This window comes from Capricornis sumatraensis, chromosome 8, assembly GCF_032405125.1.
Source record: "Capricornis sumatraensis isolate serow.1 chromosome 8, serow.2, whole genome shotgun sequence".
Lineage (NCBI taxonomy): Eukaryota > Metazoa > Chordata > Mammalia > Artiodactyla > Bovidae > Capricornis > Capricornis sumatraensis.
Genome location: NC_091076.1, coordinates 103,262,449 through 103,276,130, shown reverse-complemented (window position 1 = coordinate 103,276,130; position 13,682 = coordinate 103,262,449). Strand labels below are relative to the sequence as shown.

Sequence of the window (13,682 nt, the reverse complement as noted above, 5' to 3'; positions counted from 1 at the left end):
CCCTGTCAGAGTGACTCAGGGCTGCAAGATCAACAAATGATGGCCTTTGTTTATAAGTTTGATATTTTGAATGTTTCAGCATTGATTTTAAAAAATACCGCATTAAAACATTGCTGATCTTAGTGAAGTTTTTGGTGCCCCACTAAGTTTTGCACCAGAGGCGAGTGCCTCATCCTAATCCTGTCCCTGGAGGTAAATGATGGGGAACCCCTCCCTCCTGGCTCTGCGCCCCGAGACTCACCTGAATCCCCTCCGTGTTCTCAAGGAAGCGCGCGCTGACGGACACCAGGGCGTCCTCCGGCCACTCGTGGAACCAGTTGATGGCCGTGCAGTTGACCACAGCGGGGAATTTTCGTGCTCTCACTCGCAGGACGGAGCCCACGGGGGAGAAACACAGGATCACCTAGAAGAAGACGCAGAGGTTGCTCGCTGGGGGACGGCAATGCCAAACGGTGCTGCTTTTGCAGAAATCCCATTTAGAAGGGAAACTGTGTGTGGTGTTTGTCTCCAAGTACAGAGGGTGGGGGCTGGTGCAGAGAACATTCCCCGTTCTGGGTGAGAAGTGTGGCCATTGCGTGATGTGGGGGTGCAGGGGAGCCCAAGCCGTCCTGAGGTGGCCCTTGCAAAGAGGAAAGGACGGCTGGGTGCCTGAGGGAGTGGGGAGTGGGCATCCATGCTGGGCAGCAGGGACTCAGGTCCCTTCAGCAGGTCTGGTCCTTGCGGGGAGGGAGGTATGGGGAGAGCAGCGCCACCTGGCTGCGGGCGGGGAGAGGAGAGGGCAGACATCCTAGTGGACACAGACAGGAAGGGAGAGAAGGACCCAACATGCACTCAGTCTAACTCGGGTAGCTTAGCCAGCATCCCCCAAGAGGGAACGTGGAAGGTCAAGGTAAACTAATCTATTTAAACGTGCTCTATGGGGGAGGAGTGCCTACAGAAACCACTTCTTTTCGGCCACAGGGCACTACTAACAGCCCACCTCCACCAGGCAGCCCACTGGAATTCTCCTAAGAGTTTTCTACTTCCTGTGCGAGGCAGAACAGCCCCCAACTCCTCCCCGAGTGAAGACCCAGCCTAGAAGACCCCCCAGAACCCTCCAGGCCCCAGGACCCCCTACCTTCAGGTTCCTGCGCACTTTGTCAATGAAGAACTTCCAGCACACCTCCCGGGTGTCTGTCAGGCCGAGGGACTTCACCTGGGGCCGCATGGAGGAGATGATGTTCTCCACCTCATCATCCATGAACAGCCCCGGGATCTCCCCCGAGGCCAGCAGGTCGTTGATCAGCACCAGGAACTGCTCCTCGGCCACCTGGGAGTCAGTCATCAGGAACACCGAGGGAACGTTCTTCACGGCTGACTTGATGTACTGGGTACCAAGGTCGAGCTGGACCCAAGGAAGACACCCTCAGAGGTCTTGCCGAAGCATCTCCCACCACCACCCAGGGCAGGGGGGCACCCGCAGATCGGCCCCGTAAGAAACAGCAGGGTCTGTAGATGGAGACTTAGGGCCTCGAGGGGAGGAGGCCCACTTGTGGAGGCACCACTCGCCACAGTGCCAAACTGGAAGCATCCATGGCTGGCCCCTCACTCAGCTTAAAGCATTTCTTCAGAGGGTTCGGCCCAGCTCCAGGGGCCACTACTCTGGCCTCGGGAAGAGGGCTCCTAGAAGTCAAAAGCATGCCACTGCCTGGCCTGGGGACTGTGTATAGGGGCCTGGGGAGCTGACCCAGTGGGTGGGAGCCCAGCTAAGCCCTCACTCCCCCGAGTGCAGGCAGAGCGCTGGCCCATGACGAGGGGCTCGCTCTGTCTCTCCCTTCTCATTGCACCACCCGGCTCCAGCCTTTGTGGGTCGCCGGGGCTCCTGTGGCACCCCCCGCCCACCATCACCCCTGAGCACTCTCTGCTGTCTTCAAGCCATCTTCCACTTTGCCCCAGAACACCACCACATCCTGCCCCTCCTCTGCCCAAATGTCCTTGATGGTATCTTGTTTTCTTGGGACCATGTCCAGGATTTTCCATGAGGCCCATGATGGCCCTCGGGCTTGGATTCTGACCCTTCCCCCACCTCCAAGTCTCCGGCTTCTAGTGGGGGCCCATGGCTGTTGGTGTGACTTTATAATATAGTTGTGAACGTATCTGTTATACCAACAATGTTTACATTTTTAACTTCTTTCTGCCACACTACTATCAGAACAATAACAATACATCTTCTAACCGTTCAGGAGTCTGCTTCCCCTAACAGGATGCAAGGTCCTATAGCTCTGTTTATAGCTGTCCTTACTTCCAAATCTACAGAAGCTACTTAATAAATGATGACAAGGGATGAGTGCAAAGCTGGCTCGTCAGGGGTGCAGGAGCAGTGAATGGGGACGGCACAGATCACAGAGCTGTTATAGCTCATGCCAGGGAATAAAATAGCAACAGCCACGGGTGGCCCCGGGGTGAGGTAATGGGAACGAAGCCCTCACAAGGGCAAAGAGTATGACGCAATCATGAAGATAAAAGCAATATGATTAAGCTAACAGACTAGAAGTTGTATCAGTGGAGCAAACTCAGTAACGCTACACAGCTCTGGGTGCAAGGATTCTCTCCACTTTGAGAGCACTTGGGGGGTCAGTGAGGACCCGGTCGGCTCCGCTGAGAATCCGCACGCTCTGATTCAATCCAGGAGGCAGGACCTACATTATGAAGACCTCACCCTTAAAGCTTGGGTTTAAAAATTAGAGCTTGCTAGTGTTTGATAGAAAGAGCAGCTGCGCTGGGGCCTCTGACAGGCCGGACGCTCACCTGGAGGCTGCAGTCCCTGGCACAGCCTGAGAGCAGGACTGAGAGCCAGCTGACCATCCCCGTTATCCTTCCTGGGGCCCCAGCCCACAGACTGGGACCGCCCTCTTGCTGAGTTCCCAGGGTGCCAGGCTCTGGTGGGGGTCCAGGCCATCCCCCCGCCAAGGCCACCTGGCCAGCGACTGCCTTGCAGCCTTGAGCAGAGAGGCGGGTCCCCTGGGCCAGCCTCGTCCTGGCCCACAGAAGCACCAAGGCAAGGAGAGAGGCACCGTGGGACATGGTCAAATCAATTTCAGCTCTAATCTGAGCGGCGGCCATGATAAGCTCTAGACTAATCATGTTTGACTAGCTCACAGTTCCCCGAGAGAGCAAATTTTCCGGAAAAATAAATCAATAAAAAGCCTCGGCGGCACGTCTTGGGGATGGGAGACCTGTTCGAGCTAATGTTTATTCAATTAATTCAGAGAGCAGCCCTCGCAGAACCCCGAGCAGGCGGTGAGACCACTAGTTAGTACCGGTTCTGAAAGACTGAATCTGGAAAACCGGGAAAGACAAGGCGGCAGGCTGCGATGACCAGAGGCAAGAACCCAACCCCCTCACCGCTGTTATCTGAGGGGACTCCAGCTCTCATCTACTGGAAACCCACACTTCCATTTACCTTCAGCACACAGCCGTGGGCCCTAGCCAAATGTGTCCCTGGCCTTTGTCGTCTTGAGATAAAGACCCTGCCGGTGACCATCCCAGTCTCTGCGTCAGATGCTCCATTTCGGGGAGTGGGAAGACTCCTCCTTCCCCGCCCTCCTCCCACTGCCAAGGGCGGCTTATTGAGAGGCGACGCCCTCACCTTGAGGTCTGGGATCCCGTAGCCCTTCTTGAGGGTGATCTGGAACACGTCCAGGGCGCTGATGTACGCGGCCAGGCGGGAGAGGCTTTGCTTGCCGCTGCCGCCCACCCCCACCAGCAGGGCGTTGCCCCGCGGGGACTCCAGGATGCGGTTGATCCTGCAGATGTGGGCCACCGCGTCCTCAAACAGCACCTGAAAAGAAGCCGGGCCGGAGAGACGCCGCGCCTCCCTCACTCATCCCCTGGCCCCAGCCCCACCGCTGCCCACTCGAATCCCCGGCTCACCAGGTTCATGACCGCATTGACCTCGTTGTAACTGTCCAGGACTTCCACCAGGAGCTTGTTCAGAGGAGCCAGGTCAGTAACTGGCAGGTATTTGGGGTCTCCAATCCCGTGAGCAAAGTGGCAGAAGATGTTTGGTTTGGCGAATAGGAGCTCATCACTGAGATCCTAGACGTCGACAGTGGGGGGCGGGGGGGAGAGCTGTTCTGGTGGCCACCACGGGCCCACGGAGCCCAAGCAGCAGCCCTGGCATCTTGCCTGATGGCCTCAGGAGGCCAGGTCACATCTGCTGGGGCCCACACTGATGCTGCCAGGGGCCCTGCAAACTGCTGGGTAAAAGCTCCTGGTCTGTGTCCCAAAGGGAATGAACAGTCCAGAAAAACGATTCTACCATGCAAACCCCAGACCCACCAGTGGAGAGTGTTGCCCAGAGCAGGGCTGTCTCTGCCCGGTGGCTGGAGGGAGAGGTCTTCAGCTTTTGACCTGCTGAGAGTGCCTCTCCTCCTCGCTTGGGCCACACCCACGTGGCAGAGCCATCTCGTGGGACCCAACGTGGTCCTTCCCATCCCCATCCCAGGGCCCTTGCAAGGAGGCGAGGATTGTTGGGGGCCCCTACTCTCCCTGCCCCTCAGAACCTTCCTGGGTTTGGCAGGGCGGCCTGGCGGCCTGACTCACGTCAAAGAACTTCTTGGTGGAAGCGATGGTGACCCTGCGCAGCGTGTCCTGGTCCTTCTCGTCCACCATCTTGTCGCCGTACACACGTTCGGCCTCATGCAGCCAGAGGCGGACGAGGTCCAGTGGGAATTTCAGGATCTCTGCGGTGGAGAACAGGAGCCCCTGCCCCAGACGCGGGATGGTCAACATCCTTAGGTGTGTTGGGAGGCAAGCCAAGTGCCGCACACGGATCAAACGAGAACAGTGGCTGCTTTCCCAGGAAGTAACACGGTAGAGTGGGACAGTAGCCGCTCGGGGCCCAGGAAACTAGAGACTGCCAAGGCCACAAGTCCTGGAGGCTGAGGCGGGTGTCTGTGGTCTGAGAGATGATGGGGGGATCCTCTTCACCAGGCAGGGTTAAGGGCTGCCCCCTCTAATGGGGTGGATGGTGGAGAAAAGGACAGGGGTCTGATCAGGTGCGAGCCGACTATGGGAGGCCTCGAGGCGGCCGTCAAGCTCAAGCTCTGCAGCCAGCCTGCCCGGCCTGGCCTAGCTCAGCTCTTTGCCAACCAAGTGACCTGGCAAGTTCAATGGGTGCTTATTTTCCAGGCCCCTGTCCTGGGTTCTGGGAGTGTAGCGATGACGGGATGGACTCTGCCTTCATGGAGCTCCCCTTGTAGTGGGGAGACAGAACCAGACAAAGTCACATGGTATCGCCTGCTGTGATGTGTGCTGTGACATACACGGGGGTGGTGGGACAGGGTGTGTGGGGAGGAGGAGGGGCCTCTTGGGGGCACAACGTTTGAGCTGACACTTGAGATGGGAGGAGATGGGCGAGACTTAACCTCCCTGAGCCTTGGACTCCCCATCTGCAAAAATGGGGATATCTGAGCATTATGTGCTGTTTGGAGGAGGAAATGGGGATGTAAGTGGCCAAACCCAGTGGCTAGTTCAGTCCATCCATAAGAGGAGATACCACCACCACCACCATCCAGACTCACACTGTCCCCACTCCCACCATCACATCGCCGCCACTATCACCATTACTACCACCATCACTACCACCATCATCGTCATCACCATGACTCCCGCCATGATCATCACCCCTATCATCACCAGCACCACCATCGTCACTACCAGCACGGTCACCATCAGCACGGTCACCATCAGCATCAGCACCCACCATCACCATCAGCACCATCACCATGGTTACCATCACCACCACCATCACTACCAGCATGGTCACCATCAGCATCAGCACCCACCATCACCATCGGCACCATCACCATAGTTACCATCACCACCACCATCACTACCAGCATGGTCACCATCAGCACCACCATCACCACCATCACCATAGTTACCACCATCACCATAGTTACCATCACCACCATCATCACTACCAGCATGGTCACCATCAGCACCACCATCACCACCATCACCATAGGTACCACCATCACCATAGTTACCATCACCACCATCATCACTATCAGCATGGTCACCATTAGCACCACCATCACCATAGTTACCATCACTACCATAGTTACCATCACCACCATCATCACTACCAGCATGGTCACCATCAGCATCAGTAACCACCATCACCACCATCATCATCACCACGGACACCGTCAGCACCACCATCACCACCGGCACCATCACCATAGTTACCATCATCACCATCATCACTATCAGCATGGTCACCATCAGCATCAGTACCCACCATCACCATTGGCACCATTACCATAGTTACCATCATCACTACCGGCATGGTCACCATCAGCATCAGTACCCACCATCACCACCATCATCACTATCAGCATGGTCACCATCAGCACCACCATCACCACTGGCACCATCACCATAGTTACCATCATCACCATGGTCACCACCCTCATCACCATCTGTCATAACCATCGTCACATCATATCTCCCTCCATCACTGTCATCCATCCATAGGTCACTTTGCTTTCTCTCCCGAGAATGGCAAGGGAGGAGAGCATCCGTGGATCAGGCATTGGCCGTAAGGTGGCATTACATAGCGCTAAGAGAGCAGTACCTGGAAAATATTGGAGAGGTCCCTGAGGTTGAAAACATAATGAAACTTAATGGCCGTGGGAAGAAACGTTGATGTCACTTTCTGGTGCAGGGCTGTTCCAGGAAAAAGACACATCGATTCTTGTGCACTCCTAATGGCCTCAGGAAGTGCAAAGCGTAAGCTATAGTTTCTAAAGCAAATGGACTGTGAGACGGTGACAATTTAAGTAAGAAATCTGCAGGGGGAGGGATTTTGCCACTCTACTCATGTGTCAATCATTGCTATATACAGAATTTCCTATCTTCCGCCTCCCCCATCGAGCAATTGGATCTCATAATACCCTCTGTTGAAACATAGCGTCATTGAAAAAAAAGTATTGATTTGAAAGATAAATAAAATATTTAGCAGAGGAAAGTATGAAGCTGCCGTTGGCCCCATAAGGCAGCAGGTCTTACGGACAGGAGAGGGGGCGAGGCTGGCCGGCTTACCCAGGGCGGAGGCCACCAGGTGGCTGCTCATCTTCTGGACCGCAAAGGGTGCCGAGCGGTAGGACAGGTGCTGGCTCAGGATGGTGCTGTAGATGCTCATGAGGGCCTCCTGGCCCGGGAAGCTCACCGCAAACACGCAGAAGTGGCGCTGCCCAGAACAACCAGAGACCCTCGTCAGGCCGAGCGTGGGGGCCAGCTTGGGGCAGGGCCGCCTTCCTGGGGAGCAGACTCTGTCCTTGTCTCCTGATGTCTTGTGGGCATGGTCAGAATGGACAGGTTCCCTCAAGCCTTGCATGTGCTGAGAACCACCCCCCCACCACCGCCTTAGATACTGATTCCATCTCAAAACAGCCAAATTCACATCCCGCTCAGGGACAACTTGGCGGAGGCCATAGAGTGTCTCAGCGCAGCCTGGGTTTACATGTCAGATCTCCATCTGTCCAAGGTAATTCAGGGTGAGGTCCTGCCCGGATTACAGACACAGCACAGGATATCCTGCTAAGTCTAAATTTCACACAGAAAGTTTTTAGTACAAATATATCTCAAACATTGTATGGGATGTGATTTGCTGTTTATCTGAAATGCAGATTTGCCCAGGCATCTGTATTTTCATTTGCTAAATCTGGCAGCCTCTCGACATCCCCACGAATGTGCTGATATCTGAAGGGCTGGGGTGTGCTCCAGGGAAAGCCAGCCTGCCACCCCCACCACCCCGCATCCACGCTCTCATCCTCCTTGGACAAATGAGCTTCGGACTCATGCAGCTGACCGAGACGACTCCGGTTTCTGCCCACCTGAAGCCTGGGGTCGATGGTGAAGGAGCCGGCAGTGGGGTTCATGCACGCCACGTACTGACAGTTGTGGACGTCCTTCAGCGTCAGCTTCTGTCGGTCGTACCTGCATTGGGGAGGCCAGCACCAAGCCCTGCCGCTGGTGCCCGGGAGCCACCCAGCACCCCACCCACCCGGGTCATGCCTTGCATATGGGTTAAAAAAGAAAACCAAACACCTTGGGACTTCCCTGCTGGTCCAGTGGCTAATACTCTGCACCCTCAGGGCAGGGGCCCCAGTTTCAACCCCTGGTCAGGGACTAGATCCCACACAGCACAACTAAAATCCTACGTGCCAAAACGAAGATCAAGTATCATGCACGTGCTAACTAAGGCCCGGTGCAGCTAAATGAACGAATGAAAGAAAGTGAAGTTGCTCAGTTGTGTCTGACTCTTTGCGACCCCATGGATTGCAGCCTAAGAGGCTCCTCTGGTCATGGGATTTTCCAGGCGAGAATACTGGAGTGGGTTGCCACTTCCTTCTCCAGGAGATCTTCCCAACCCTGAGATCGAACCCGGGTCTCCTGCATTGTAGCCAGACACTTTACCATCTGAGCCACCACAAACCTCAATAAATATCGATTATATGTGAAATGGCCAACTGGACTTCATGCTCTAGAGAAAAAAAATTTTTTTTTTGAGAAAATTTTTGAAACGAGAAGCAACGGAGTGGCTCGTTGTGCAGGCCTGGGTGTACATTTCAGCTCAACTGGGACTCTAGGGAGGCTGGCTGACCCCTCTGTGCCTTGAGCGCCCCACCCCACACCCCCCAGGCCTGAAGCCCCATCAGCCTGGTCCTGTGTCCCAGCCCTACCTCCCTGCCCTGGCAGACCCCTCACCCCCAGCCTACCAGTGCCCGTGGTCCATGTGTTGCCGGATGAGGGTGTGGGGGGCCACCGTCCCGTACTTGTCCACCTCGGGCATGTTCATGTCGTCAATGAAGTAGATCAGCTTTTTGGTGCCTGGCGGTCCGTAGTTCCGCCCTGATTTCTTCTCCAGTGGCTTTTCGAGAACCCCTAGAGAAGGGAATGGGGTAGCCCTCACGGTGCCTGGTCGATCCCAGGGGCAGCGGCCTAAAGGGTAGCCCTGGGGGCCACCAAGGACAGGCGGATTGGACTCCAGCCACCCAGGGAGGGAAGGAGAGAGGGGTGGGCACCACGGCTCCCAGGCAGGGGGGCAGGAAACTTGTGTCCCATTGACCTTGGGCCACCCGAGACTGGCTGTGAGCTCCCTGTGGGATCTGGTACCCCCACTATGGGGACAGAGACAGGTGGGTGGGGGGCATGGGAAATGGAGAGGCAGCTGTTGAGCTCCTGGGGCTGTGGTAAGAAGGGACGGGGCAACTCAAAGTGGGATCGGGGGCCAGCATGTCAGACAAGAGTGACCGGGTGTGTCCAGGCCAGGCAGTGAGCACCTGGGCTCATCCTTGACCTCACCCTGCAGCATGGCCGAGGTCGTGTAGAAGTTGAAGGGAACGGCCTGCACCAGGTAGTCGTCGGTGCTCAGGCTGTCCAGCTTGTCCCCCATCAGCACTGACTTGCCCGTCCCTGCGTTCCCCACCAGCATGACCGGCCACGACTTCTCCATGAGCAGGTCCATGAAGTAGCGGATGCGGATGGTTTCCGTGGTGTGCACCAGCGAGGCCTGGTCGGGGGCGGAGTGGGGCGGGAAGATGTCGAGGGAGGAGCCATGACCTCAGACAGACCCGGGCCTCCAGGTCCCACCTCCGGACAGACTTGCAGACCTGGGCAGTGTGTTAGATCCCCCAGTCGTACGGAAAAGGTCCTACTGATGGAAACTGTTTGCGACTGGACGTCCCGATGAGAAGCGTGGGGTGGGGCTCTGAGTCCCGCTCCTTAATTGCTGCCCATCGTCACTGTTCTGGGCAGTTTACCTGCAGCGGGACGTCGGGGTCCAGCTCGAAGGCGGGCACTTTTTCTGTCCACGGCAGGAACTTCTTGGTGTCAGGGTCTATGTAGTAGTCGAAGACCGTCCCCTGCGAAGGGAACTTGATCGTCTTAAATTCGTTGATCCACCACCTGCTGAACTCGACCCGATAATCTACAAGCTGTTGGGAGACAAAGGGAGGCTCAGAAAGGGTCCCCCGGGGAGGGATGCCGGGAGAGCACACCTGGGCGGCCGGGTGCTCACCTGGTCCTGGAACATGGCCCCCCCGAAGGCCCAGAAGCAGGCGAACACGAAGTAGAGCTCATAGAGCTCCTTGGCGGAGTCGGGGGGTGTGTTCTTCTCGGTGAGGAGGCACTCGAGCAGGTAGAGGGTCATCTGGGTGATAGTGATCTCAGGCACCGGCGTGATCTTCTTAAACCCGAAGCGGAGCTTGTCCAGGCAGGTGGGCAGGTACTTGTCGAAGAGGATCATCAGGTTGGCCTTCTCTGACTGCACCTTGCGCCTCTCGATCCAGCTGCTCACCACCCTGGGGAAGGCGGGAAGGTGCTGAAGGACCAGGCTACCGGGTGGGGTCCCTCTGGTGACCCTCCCCTTGCTGAAGGCTCCCACGTGATTCTGGTGCTCCTGCCTGGTGACGGGGCCGGTCCCAAGACCTTCAGAGGATCAGATGAGGGCACGCTCTTTCCCTGGGATTCTAGCTGTGGGGTGCTGTCTACCTAGAACAACTAGGAGCCGCGCTTGCTACCCTCAGATGTGGCCGATGCTGAGGACAGTGGGGCTGCAATGTAGGAGGAGAGGGGAGGAGAGGCTTCATAACATCGTCTGGGGGACAGACAGGGAGGGGGCGGGAAGGGGAGAAAAGGAGAGGAGCAGGGACACATCGTGTTAGTATCTGGACGCCTGGATCCAGCCATGCCTGAAGCATGCACGGTGAATTGAGCCCGTTGACACTTTCAGTGGAAGAGTCCAAACCAATACAACAGGCCTTCCTGGGGAGCCATGTTGCCTGGAGTGGGTTGCACAGAGGTGGTCCACCGTGGCTGTGAGGGGTGTGGATTCCAGAGTCTGAGTGCCCGACTTGAATGGGCTCTGGCGTGGCCAGCGGTGGCCCTGGGTAAGTTACTCAACACGTCTGGGCCTCAGGTTTCTCATCCGTAGATGAGAGTGATGATGATAACTCCCATTTGGAAGGACTACCTGGGTTGATATTTTTAAGGCTCAGAGGACAGGGCCCGGTCCACAGTAAGTGCTAAATAGGCGCCTGCTAAAAGCGTAAAGAGTGCTGGCCGATGAGCTCAGTAAGCTATCATTTCCAGGATGCCCAGAGCGTAAGCAGGAAGCTCACGTTACCCAACGCAGCTTGCCTGCCCTCTGCAGACACGCCTTTCTGCAAGTGAGTGCATGTTCTGGAAGCTCTGAGTCTCACTACATCCCCAGCAGATGAGGGAACCAAGAGTTCAAAACCTCTGCCCTGTTGCCCCTGGGTTAACTAGGTAACAGGGCAGATTTTCAAACACTTGACAAGCAGACACAGGCAAGCAACCATGTCCAGTTAAGAACCGAATTCCAGGTACACTAGGTCTTCAGGACGGAGACCAATTTGCAAATCTATACATAGACTGCTGCATCTGCCTTCTATCTTGCAGGTGGATATATCAAATTTTAAATTTTGCCTTGTTAGAAACATTTAAGGCATGCAAACGCATGTGCCGACTTTGATCTGCCAGCTCAGATATATAACACCGAGAGGACAAGAGGCTCCCCTGAGGGCACCTGTCCTGTCCCCGGAGGCCAGGGGACCCTTGGACTGTGCTTCACGTCCCCCTCCGGGATGGCTGCCCCTGCCGGAGCGCTGCTCTTCCTCTGGGGTGAGGGGTGCCCTGAGCTGGCTCTTAGCCTCTCCACTTCTCTCCAGCAAAACCCAGGTTTCCTCTTGGTCCCCAAGGAGCTGCTCAGAGTCTCCTGGTCATTCGTCTGGAGCTCCAAGGACCACTCCCAGCCGAAGGGCGCGTCTTCTTCAGCCCACTCAGTGCCCCTCCTCTGCCCACCCCTGCTGATCTTCTGGCTCTTTCCTCGCCCCCCATGCTGGCTGTCCCCCTGGGTGCCCCTCGGCCCCATCAGCTTCTTTCTGTCCCCCTGCATCTTAGGGGCTCCTGCCCGGACTTTGTTCCAGTTCTCTTGCCTCGTCTGTTGCCCACCCTGGCAAAACCCAGACGTGCGACGTGGACAGAGTTGGCGGTCCCTCGGAAGACATGTCCCCCTGCGGTCTGTGAGTGTGGCTTTATTTGGGAAAAGGGTGCTTGCAGATGAAATCAAGGTAAGGACCTCGAGACTGGAACATCATGGAGGAGGGTGGGCCCTGATCCACTGCCTGGTCCTTCTAAGAAGGGAAATTATGACACACAGAGGCATGTGCGGGGTGGGGGGCACCTGAGGTTCACAAAGTGGCCACACCCGTCTACCAGCCAGGGATTGCCGGCAGTGCTAGAAGCTGGGGGAGAGCCCTGGAAGAGGTCCCCTCAGAGCTTCTGGAAGGAACCAGCCCTCCCAGGGCCTGGTTTCAGACCTCTGGCCTCCAGAAGCAGAAGAGGATAACCCTCCATTGTTTGCAGCTGCCTGGTTTGTGGCCCTTGGTCATAGCAGCCACAGGACTCCAGCAAAGAGGGCGGACAGGTGATGCTGAAGAAGACGGCGCAGTGGTGCTGGGTCTTGGCGGCCCCCAGGCCCCTGTGGGTCAGGCCGGCTCCAGTCCCGCCTCTGCCAGGCCACGGCGCTCAGCACCCCTCCAGCCCCTGCCTCGCTGTGTGGGGAGCTGGGCACACAGAGCACCAACTCTCTGCCTCCCCGGCTCCCCCCACTCGCCTGCACCTGGAAACCCTCCTGCCTCTGCTCCGCAGCGCTCATCTTTCCCAGCTGCTTCAAGACTCATTTCCAGAAAGACCCTCCTTTCGAGGGCCTCCTCCCAGTTCCTGCTCCTCGAATTGCCACCTGGCTTCTGGCTCTGTCATGCCAGGAAGCTGTTCTGCCTGAGTTAGCGGTCAGCTCCCAGCTGCCAAAATCCAGCGGCAACTTTCTGTCCTTGGCTCCTGAGGCTCCAGACGCGACCCTCCCAACCCCGCCTCCCCTTCTGAGGCTTCTTCCTCCCTGGGTGTGCAGGAGGCCACCTTCCCGTTTCCCTGCCACCTGTTTCTTCTGGAAGTGCTTCCTCCCCACACCTCTTATCATGCTCCGTGCGTCTCCTGGAAACCCAGTTTCCCCAGCACCGAGCAGCTTAGGGTCAGACATGCACAGGAAGCACTGGTTGAAGAGGTGGATGGACAGATGGCTGAATGAGCGCAGCCACGGTGTTTCTCGCGAGCCTGTCCGTCCTGGAATGCTGCACCGGGGTTTCTACGTAAGACCATGCAGGACGTCCTGGCATGTAAATTGCTAGCCGTGGGTCCAAGCGCGAAAATGTACCTCCAAGTTCAACGCCAAGCCTTCCATTTCTCACGATTTCAAACATTTCTCACATCCACCCCTCCTCCCCATCCCCAGTGGCCACCTGTCGTCTGCTGGCATGAACTCTTCCCTTCACATCAGAGAGGGCCCCTGTGCCAGCCCCTAGGCTGGTCCAGGGCCAGTCCCTTCCTGCCAAGAGCATCTTGATGCTTCATGGTCCATCCGCCAACACCAGACTGCTGCCCATCCCTGGGAACCTCACACTTTCGCTCTGATGTGCCTTAAATGTTGGTTCTCACCTGAAACGCTTTCCACTCGGAAAGCTCCTTCTCCTCTTGGCGGGGCGTCCGCCCAAACTCCAGCTCCCCTAGGAAGACTTCCTGTCTCCATGACAGGCCCAGCCCCTCCCTTTCCA

At 56.8% G+C, this 13,682-nt stretch overlaps 1 protein-coding gene across 1 annotated transcript in view; it reads right to left on the bottom strand.

Moving 5' to 3' along the window:
* The window catches only part of DNAH17 (dynein axonemal heavy chain 17), a 97,509-nt gene that overhangs the window by 29,732 nt on the left and 54,095 nt on the right, over positions 1-13,682 (bottom strand). The window contains exons 44-55 of the mRNA XM_068977691.1: positions 10,070-10,352; positions 9,813-9,986; positions 9,355-9,562; positions 8,769-8,934; positions 7,884-7,986; positions 7,090-7,237; positions 6,623-6,714; positions 4,585-4,746; positions 3,913-4,077; positions 3,629-3,820; positions 1,118-1,384; positions 242-403 (exon numbers count right to left, since the gene is read on the bottom strand). Coding sequence (XP_068833792.1) covers positions 242-403; positions 1,118-1,384; positions 3,629-3,820; positions 3,913-4,077; positions 4,585-4,746; positions 6,623-6,714; positions 7,090-7,237; positions 7,884-7,986; positions 8,769-8,934; positions 9,355-9,562; positions 9,813-9,986; positions 10,070-10,352 — 2,122 coding nt within the window. The remainder of the gene's footprint in view (positions 1-241; positions 404-1,117; positions 1,385-3,628; positions 3,821-3,912; positions 4,078-4,584; positions 4,747-6,622; positions 6,715-7,089; positions 7,238-7,883; positions 7,987-8,768; positions 8,935-9,354; positions 9,563-9,812; positions 9,987-10,069; positions 10,353-13,682) is intronic.